The sequence below is a fragment of the Balaenoptera borealis genome (genome assembly GCF_965194805.1).
Source record: "Balaenoptera borealis genome assembly, chromosome: 19".
Lineage (NCBI taxonomy): Eukaryota > Metazoa > Chordata > Mammalia > Artiodactyla > Balaenopteridae > Balaenoptera > Balaenoptera borealis.
Window position 1 is genome coordinate 17,684,670 of NC_138878.1, and position 9,909 is coordinate 17,694,578.

General features: G+C 52.7%; 2 protein-coding genes across 4 annotated transcripts in view; one reads left to right on the forward strand and one right to left on the reverse strand.

Moving 5' to 3' along the window:
- DUS2 (dihydrouridine synthase 2) overlaps window positions 1–944 on the reverse strand; it is a 45,331-nt gene extending 44,387 nt beyond the window's left edge. For 2 of the 3 annotated variants that reach the window (XM_082369913.1, XM_082369912.1), the window contains exon 1: window positions 321–944. In XM_082369913.1, the coding sequence (XP_082226039.1) occupies window positions 321–795 (475 nt within the window). In that variant the 5' untranslated portion in view covers window positions 796–944. The remainder of the gene's footprint in view (window positions 1–320) is intronic. The other variant, XM_082369914.1, reaches the window with a different exon arrangement.
- Window positions 810–2,116, forward strand: DDX28 (DEAD-box helicase 28; the record flags this gene model as incomplete). The annotated part of the gene is made up of 2 exons (XM_082370222.1): window positions 810–863; window positions 935–2,116. The coding sequence occupies 2 exons, from the start codon at window positions 810–812 to the stop codon at window positions 2,114–2,116; spliced, it is 1,236 nt and encodes a 411-aa protein (XP_082226348.1).
- Between the last annotated feature and the right edge of the window lie 7,793 nt (window positions 2,117–9,909).

A 9,909-nucleotide genomic window follows, 5' to 3' on the forward strand; every position in this document is an offset into this window, starting at 1 on the left:
TGACCATTCACTCAGACTCTCAATAAATACTTGTATTAAAAGACCTTACACGGGGACCACAGCTGGGAAAACATCGCCGCACCCTCATAAGTTACAGGGGGAGACCCGAACTGGCCAAGCCATGACAGGAGCTGTGAGGGCGACAAAAGAGCATTGCAGGGATCGGACATCGGATCGCCAGAAGCCCTCCGCCCTCCTGTTTCGTAATGCCAGGGCCCCATCGCCGCCTATCGCCGGACACTGGTCCTGCCTCCACCGCGCACCCTTCCCCAAGGTTGTCCGGGGCCTGGAGTCACCATCCCCTGTTCGGACCTACAGACCTCGCTGCTGCTGAGCTCTACAGATACCGCTCCTTCCACACAGTTCGCCAATTCCGCGGGCCTTACTGAGCCGCGCCAGCCACCGTCCGCGAGGCCTTGGCGCGCCCGTGACGTCACTGTCGTGCGCCTCTCCCGCAGCAAGGGGAAATATGGCTCTAGCACGGCGGCTGCGGGTGTTGTCGCTCGCGGCTCGGTTGCTTCTGGCGCCTCGCCGGGACCTGATGGTCCGCGGTCCCAACGAGCCCCTGCCCGTGGTGCGCATCCCGCGGGCTCTACAGCGGCGGCAGGAAGAGCGGCAGAGCGGGCAGCGGAGCCCCCCGCGGCCGGTGCTGGTGCGACCTGGGCCGCTGCTGATCTCAGCGAGGCGACCGGAGTTGAACCAGCCGGCACGCCTCACGCTGGGCCCTTGGGAGCCCGCGCCACTCGCTTCGCGTGGCTGGAGGAATCGGCGCGCCCACGGGGACCATTTCTCCATCGAGCGCGCGCAACATGAGGCTCCGGCGCTGCGGAACCTCTCGCCCAAGGGCAGCTTCACCGATCTGGGTCTGGAGCTCCGCGTTCTGAGCGCACTACGAGAGGCTGCTCCCGAAGTTGTTCGGCCCACAACCGTGCAGTCGAGTACCATTCCCCCACTCCTTCGCGGCCGCCACATCCTCTGCGCCGCAGAAACCGGCAGTGGCAAAACTCTCGGCTACGTGCTACCTCTCCTTCAACGGCTCTTGGGCCAGCCAAGCCTGGACCCCTGTCGTATCCCTGCTCCTCGAGGCCTGGTTCTTGTGCCTTCTCGAGAATTAGCTGAACAGGTGCGGGCCGTGGCCCAGCCCTTGGGCAACTCCTTGGGCCTCCAGGTGCGGGAGTTAGGGGGAGGCCATGGCATGAGTAGGATCAGGCTGCAACTGTCCAAACAACCTCCAGCAGATATACTAGTGGCCACTCCTGGGGCTCTGTGGAAGGCCCTGAAAACTCAACTGGTCAGCCTGGAGCAGCTGTCCTTCTTGGTGTTGGATGAGGCAGACACGCTGTTGGATGAAAGCTTCCTGGAACTGGTGGATTACATCTTGGAGGGGAGCCATATAGCAGAAGGCCCAGCTGACTTAAAAGACCCCTTCAATCCCAAAGCTCAGTTAGTGCTGGTGGGGGCCACATTTCCCAAAGGTGTAGGCCAGCTGCTTAGTAAAGTTGCCAGCTTAGACTCTCTAACTACCGTTACCAGTGACAAGCTCCACTGCATCATGCCTCATGTCAGACAGACATTCACGAGGCTGAAGGGAACAGAGAAGGTGACTGGCTTGGTGCAGATCCTCAAGCAGCATGACACAGCATATAGGACTGGCCCCGCAGGAACTGTTCTGGTGTTCTGTAATTGCTCCAGCACTGTGAACTGGCTGGGGTATATTCTGGATGACCACAAAATCCAACACTTAAGACTGCAGGGACAGATGCCAGCCTCAATGAGAGCAGGCATCTTCCAGTCCTTCCAGAAGGGCTCCCGAGACATACTTCTCTGCACAGACATCGCTTCTCGGGGCCTGGACAGCACCCAGGTGGAGCTAGTCATCAATTATGATTTCCCTCTCACCCTGCAAGACTACATCCACAGAGCAGGGAGGGTGGGCCGGGTGGGGAGCGAGGTGCCAGGCACCGTCGTCAGCTTTGTGACCCATCCCTGGGACGTGAGCCTGGTTCAGAAGATTGAGCTGGCAGCTCGCCGGAGGAGAAGCCTTCCAGGACTAGGGTCCTCCTCAGTGACAGAGCCTTCGCACCAGCAAACCTTATTGCAGCAGGCTTATATATGATGCCACAACAGGGACCTTTCCCTCTGTGCTGGATGGGTGAGCACACTTGTCAGTAGGGTGCTCTGGGCTGCCTAGTCACCTTCTGAAGGCCCGGGCTGCTGTCTGGCTTCAAAAGGTAAGCTGCTGGCCAACACTGGAGGGTGAACTACTGAGCATGGCTCTCTGTAGTCTTTCACATGAAGAATAAAGTCGATCTTGGCTCTGTATTATGTCATGGTTTCTAACAATAAGCGATGTTTCTATGGGTGTCCCTTAATAACAGTTTCCACTGGGGCAGAATTCACTAGACTGAGAAGATTCACACTCCAAACTACCACACTTAGGATGAAGGCTCTTTCAATTGATGTTTTAGTTTAAATTTTATTTCCTGCCCCCAAACATCCATTAAGCGCCCAGGAGAAGGAAAAGGGGATGTGACTAGCAATAGAGAGAAATTTTCTTCACAACAATGGCCATGGCAAGCTTAGGCACTTTTGGTGAAATCTCTCTGGGAAGTACTGGCAGAGGAATAAAAGGCAAACTGACACACAAGTATTGCTTGGTGTGCATTTCCAGGCTCTGCCTTCTTTCTCATCTCTTGGTGGCAGGCGGAGGAAGAGGAGAAAAGGTTAAACTTTTTTATAAACCGGCAGAATAAGCTTATAACATCCTCTCACTATCTCTGCATAGGTTCTAGTCTCTGCGGCATTATATAAGCTTTGCCCAAAGTAATGAACAGTTGAAAGTCAAATGTACTACTTCACCAAACAACTTAAAAATGCTTGCACACCGGAAAGGATTAAGTTGCAGAGAACACAAATGGACCCAGAGCAACCTTTGCCAAAAGAGAATATTGTGCTAAATGTATAGCCGTAGCGCTTTTCCATATGAAGAAACAGTCAGAAGGATAAAAGAACTTGGTCAAAATCACACAAGTAAGTAGGACAGAATCTGGTCTGTCTGTCCCAAGGGTTGTGTTCTTTAACCACCAGGCTAGCTTTTCTCAAATTTGATTCATGAATAGAATAACTATACACCTCTGTTTGCCTTGAATATTCCCTGTTTATACGTATGCCTGCTGCAGTTTTTAACATTGCCCACTTTGACTCCCAAAAGCAACCGAGAATACACAATACTTTGGTCACTCTATCCATGGACCACTGTGGTGGGACTGCCCAGGAAGCTTATTAAAAGTGCAGCTTCCTGAGCCCTACTCCAGATCTACATAAGTTTTCTGAGGGTTCGCTCAAGAATCCAGGTACAAGTCTTTTTAAGTGGTTTTGTGGAACCCCCCAGGTGAGTCTCTCGCTCTCTTAAGTTAATAAACCATTTATTCTGCCTTCCCCAGATGCGCAGCCAGGTCCTGTTAAGGTAGGAGTCCCCACACCACATCAGAGGGATGCGCCCAGCCAAGTAATCTCTGGAGACTTGGAGAATCTGAATGGTCTCATGCTGGCCCACCTCCCATGACAAACCTCCTCCAGAGCATTCCCCTTCACATTTTACCTTCTACCGCTCCCAAAGGCAGTCTGCTCCAATGAGGCCTGACTTCGTCTGTCCCACCGTACACGGACTGATTCAAGCAGTTTAGGAATACAAGGTGCTGTGGTTCTCAACCAGAGTGGCCCAACCTCTAAAATACTAGTCCAAACCGTCTGTACCTCCTGGGCACATCCCCTCTGCAACAGCCCCAGTACACGAATGTCCCATCTTTGCTTTTTCAAGGTCGGCAACAGGGAGTCCCCTCCTAAAGAAGGTCCTCTCTCATTGCCACACTCTCAAAGGCTGCCCCCAATGTGGTTCCTTCCTGTGGGCCTGATCAGGCTAAGGGCAGAGTTGTCTCTTTCCTTCTCTGAGTCGGACCAAATCGTCTTAGTAACACCTCTTCACAGTGTTGACCATGTGTTTCACGGGGGCTGCTGCTGAGCCTTTATCTCATCCTTTCATGGTGGAGAGAGAGAGGATTATAATGATTTTTACTTCTAGGGGAGAGGGGAGTGTAACGATTACGTTGTCATTTTGTATTATGTCCTTTGGTCATGAACTTGTTTTGAATTTCGTAAGAAAATGGGCCCACCATTCCCACTTTGTGAGGTCATCCAGCACCCTCATTTTGCACCTTTAACATCTCTCTCAGTGTCACTTGGAAATGTTTGCAATGGCATGAGCTTGTCCTCACATTCCTATCAGCTGTAAATCCGGAGCCCCAACATGAACCTAACCATTGAGCAGAACACCTCTCCACTCCCTGTGTAACACTGGGTAGGCCCCTTAACCTCTTGGTTTTCTTCAGTCCTCAGTTGTGAAAATGTGAGGGTTCTATGAATTTATATTTGGGGCAGGACAAGGTCGAGGAGAGTGTGTCTTTGCTTTTATTCTTCCAATCTGGAATGTCTTCCCTCTCTTCCCCATGGGTCCAAATCTCACTTGTCCTTCAGGCCCACTGCCAAGGAGCCTTCCCTGATTCCCCAGTCCACACAAATCTCTGCCTCTTAGGGTCAGTGCCATACAACCTAGCTGTCTGTGATGTTAATCTTGCCTCTCAAGCCAATCTCAGAATGTGGGTCTCTCTTGCCCTCCTGGGGCCCCTGGGGCTGTGCCAGCCCACCGGCACGCCCCACGTGGGGTGTCTACTAGACTAGGGCATGGGTGGGGAGGCCCAGGTGTGAGGGGCCAGGCAGAGTACCTCTGCCTCCCCCCTACTCTCCTCCACAAAACTGCCCCTCCTCCTGAAGCCTGCCCCTCAAGTCACAGCTTCCTTATACGACCTCACTGGGTAAGGGTAACTATGCCAACGTGCTGCCCTCAGAGAAACTTCCCTGCCAGTTCTCCACCAGATACCAATCTTTTGGTTGTCTGAGAGAGAATGCCTGACCAGATCTTCTATAGTTACTCTAAGCTGTCCTCTGCTCCCTGGGAGGGCAGTGCAGCAGGTACACGGAGACCGGGCATCTGTACAGGACGCATGGTGTACACACAGCCTCCCCTGGCTGCCACATGTTCCTGTGGGGCTTGCCCACCACATACACCTGAACACTTTCCCAGCTGTAAGTCACACCAGTGACCTGGGACACCTTCAGGGACCCACAGTGCTCACTGCTGAGGACAAGTGAAAGGTCATCCCTGGACAAGTGTGCAGGATGGTTCTGATCTTTATAAATGTAGCCTTCCCCTTTGGGCTACAGGATGCTTCCATTCAGACCCTTTCCTGACTGGCCTCTTAGCAAAAGACAAGTGCATTTTTGTTGGCAAATGGTAAATGGAGCAGTTTGAGGAAGAGGGCCACTCTTGAAACACACCTTCAAACCCAGGCACCTCTGTGCTGTCATGTAGACATCTATATCGGTGCCCTCAGACACATCCCATCCTGAGCTGCTGAGTACTAGGGGAGAGGGTGGTGCCATATTGATGGGAAGACCGGAAGAGCCAAGGGGGGTGTTGAAGTGCTAATGAGCCTGGAGGGCTGAGGGGATGGTGTCCCAGGAGGCTGGGTTGACGTGAGCCTAGACTTGGTACCCAGAACCCGGTTCTGAGTCTCCTGATCACTCTGCCTCTGTATTTGGCCTTGTTCTAATCTAGATAAATGTATCAGAGGACTAGAGTTCAGTGTGGTTGAAACAGGCAGTATAAATGGGGCCCAAGAGGGGTTGCCAAGGTGGGAGGGGTTCTTAACCAACTTATATTAGATTATTTTTATCCAAAACTTGAAAGGCATTTCCATTAAAGCCTCAGAAGTGACAGACTGCAAGAAATGTTTTCTCTGTTGTGGAAGGGAGAGATGGAGAGGATCATGACTGCAATTACTTTCGGGTTCTACTGTTTTCCCTGGAAACGGTGAAGAGACTTCCTCCTGTGCTGCAGCCGTAGGCTCTAGGAATTGCTTTGGCAGCAAGTGTCCCTTCTCTAGGGACTCACAGAGGTGATGGGCCAAGGCTGTGTTTTGGATGTCACGTAGATTAAAGGTCTTCAGCCAGAAACTGGGAGAGACATGAGAGAGCGAAATTCTGGCAGGAGACTGTGTACAGCAGAAGTGACTGGTCAGTTCTGATTTTCTTTGCAGCAGCAGTGGCTCCCGTTTCTCTTCCTATACCTGGTCACTACCGTGTCCTCAACCGAGGGTGTGGAGAAACGCAGTTGGGCTGGCATGGGGAGACATACTGCCTGGTTGGTGGCTACCAGGCCTACGGGGATGTTCCTTTGGCCACGCCAGCACAGGTGGAAGCAGAGAAGCCAGTCCCCAGACGTGCTCCCTAGAGAAAGTGCCCTCCGGAAGAGTCGGACGAAGACCTGGGTTGCCCCAGACCCAAACTCCGGCGATTGCAGCATTCAAGCAGTTTAGGACTAGAAGATGCTTTGATTCTCAAGCAGCGTGGCCCAACCTCTGGGCACATCCCCTCTGCAACAGCCCCAGTACACGAGTGTCCCATCTTTGCTTTTTCAAGGTCGGCAACAGGGAGTCCCCTCCTAAAGAAGGTCCTCTCTCATTGCCACACTCTCAAAGGCTGCCCCCAATGTGGTTCCTTCCTGTGGGCCTGATCAGGCTAAGGGCAGAGTTGTCTCTTTCCTTCTCTGAGTCGGACCAAATCGTCTTAGTAACACCTCTTCACAGTGTTGACCATGTGTTTCACGGGGGCTGCTGCTGAGCCTTTATCTCATCCTTTCATGGTGGAGAGAGAGAGGATTATAATGATTTTTACTTCTAGGGGAGAGGGGAGTGTAACGATTACGTTGTCATTTTGTATTATGTCCTTCGGTCATGAACTTGTTTTGAATTTCGTAAGAAAATGGGCCCACCATTCCCACTTTGTGAGGTCATTCAGCACCCTCATTTTGCACCTTTAACATCTCTCTCAGTGTCACTTGGAAATGTTTGCAATGGCATGAGCTTGTCCTCACATTCCTATCAGCTGTAAATCCGGAGCCCCAACATGAACCTAACCATTGAGCAGAACACCTCTCCACTCCCTGTGTAACACTGGGTAGGCCCCTTAACCTCTTGGTTTTCTTCAGTCCTCAGTTGTGAAAATGTGAGGGTTCTATGAATTTATATTTGGGGCAGGACAAGGTCGAGGAGAGTGTGTCTTTGCTTTTATTCTTCCAATCTGGAATGTCTTCCCTCTCTTCCCCATGGGTCCAAATCTCACTTGTCCTTCAGGCCCACTGCCAAGGAGCCTTCCCTGATTCCCCAGTCCACACAAATCTCTGCCTCTTAGGGTCAGTGCCATACAACCTAGCTGTCTGTGATGTTAATCTTGCCTCTCAAGCCAATCTCAGAATGTGGGTCTCTCTTGCCCTCCTGGGGCCCCTGGGGCTGTGCCAGCCCACCGGCACGCCCCACGTGGGGTGTCTACTAGACTAGGGCATGGGTGGGGAGGCCCAGGTGTGAGGGGCCAGGCAGAGTACCTCTGCCTCCCCCCTACTCTCCTCCACAAAACTGCCCCTCCTCCTGAAGCCTGCCCCTCAAGTCACAGCCTCCTTATACGACCTCACTGGGTAAGGGTAACTATGCCAACGTGCTGCCCTCAGAGAAACTTCCCTGCCAGTTCTCCACCAGATACCAATCTTTTGGTTGTCTGAGAGAGAATGCCTGACCAGATCTTCTATAGTTACTCTAAGCTGTCCTCTGCTCCCTGGGAGGGCAGTGCAGCAGGTACACGGAGACCGGGCATCTGTACAGGACGCATGGTGTACACACAGCCTCCCCTGGCTGCCACATGTTCCTGTGGGGCTTGCCCACCACATACACCTGAACACTTTCCCAGCTGTAAGTCACACCAGTGACCTGGGACACCTTCAGGGACCCACAGTGCTCACTGCTGAGGACAAGTGAAAGGTCATCCCTGGACAAGTGTGCAGGATGGTTCTGATCTTTATAAATGTAGCCTTCCCCTTTGGGCTACAGGATGCTTCCATTCAGACCCTTTCCTGACTGGCCTCTTAGCAAAAGACAAGTGCATTTTTGTTGGCAAATGGTAAATGGAGCAGTTTGAGGAAGAGGGCCACTCTTGAAACACACCTTCAAACCCAGGCACCTCTGTGCTGTCATGTAGACATCTGTATCGGTGCCCTCAGACACATCCCATCCTGAGCTGCTGAGTACTAGGGGAGAGGGTGGTGCCATATTGATGGGAAGACCGGAAGAACCAAGGGGGGTGTTGAAGTGCTAATGAGCCTGGAGGGCTGAGGAGATGGTGTCCCAGGAGGCTGGGTTGACCTGAGCCTAGACTTGGTACCCAGAACCCGGTTCTGAGTCTCCGGATCACTCTGCCTCTGTATTTGGCCTTGTTCTAATCTAGATAAATGTATCAGAGGACTAGAGTTCAGTGTGGTTGAAACAGGCAGTATAAATGGGGCCCAAGAGGGGTTGCCAAGGTGGGAGGGGTTCTTAACCAACTTATATTAGATTATTTTTATCCAAAACTTGAAAGGCATTTCCATTAAAGCCTCAGAAGTGACAGACTGCAAGAAATGTTTTCTCTGTTGTGGAAGGGAGAGATGGAGAGGATCATGACTGCAATTACTTTCGGGTTCTACTGTTTTCCCTGGAAACGGTGAAGAGACTTCCTCCTGTGCTGCAGCCGTAGGCTCTAGGAATTGCTTTGGCAGCAAGTGTCCCTTCTCTAGGGACTCACAGAGGTGATGGGCCAAGGCTGTGTTTTGGATGTCACGTAGATTAAAGGTCTTCAGCCAGAAACTGGGAGAGACATGAGAGAGCGAAATTCTGGCAGGAGACTGTGTACAGCAGAAGTGACTGGTCAGTTCTGATTTTCTTTGCAGCAGCAGTGGCTCCCGTTTCTCTTCCTATACCTGGTCACTACCGTGTCCTCAACCGAGGGTGTGGAGAAACGCAGTTGGGCTGGCATGGGGAGACATACTGCCTGGTTGGTGGCTACCGGGCCTACGGGGATGTTCCTTTGGCCACGCCAGCACAGGTGGAAGCAGAGAAGCCAGTCCCCAGACGTGCTCCCTAGAGAAAGTGCCCTCCGGAAGAGTCGGACGAAGACCTGGGTTGCCCCAGACCCGAACTCCGGCGATTGCAGCATGGTGCCAGGAGGTGGACCCCACAGAATCTTGCTGGTTGAGCCATTCTGAAGAGAGGGCAATGGTTTAACTGCCTAAGGCAACGAATGCCTCTTCCTGCAGTGACCCACCCCGTCCCCCAACTGCCAACTGCCACAGATTAGAACGTGCGTCGTTCTGTTTGAGCCTTCCTCAGCCAGGAGCCTCCTTCCACACTAAATGGCCATAAGCAAGGAGCCTCAGAAACTGACGTTTGAAATGAGAGTCTGCCCTGAACATCCCAGGGCTGAAGCTGGCCTGGAAGAAAACGTGACGTTCCTCCGCTCAATCCTCAGGGGCCGAGCCAAGGAGGATGCAGGAGCAGAGACAGGGTGCAGAGAAGCCTTAGCAGTCTACCACATGGGCTCCTGCCCTGAGCCATTGTCAGCGGCCACCACCACAAACCAGGGCGGAGCTGGGTTTTTTGAAACTGAAAGCAGCAATCTGTGGCTTCCCAAAGAGCCTCCTGCCTGGGGTCTCAGGAGGCAGGCTAGAGAGACCCAGGAAGACCTGCTCCCTGAAGCAAGAACAGGATGGAGGGTCAAGCAGCACACACCCTGCCCCGAGGTTCACATGCTCCTTTATTCCCAGCCCTTTCTGTCCCCAGTGGGGTCCCTTCCTGCTCAATAAAATGTTTTTCTGTAACAGATTTCTAGGGTCGCCAGTGCTCAGACTTAGGTCACTACCCCTGTGCTAGGCACTCCTGCTACCCAGGAAAGCTTCCAAAGGTGGAACAGCTACAGGGGGTGCCAGGG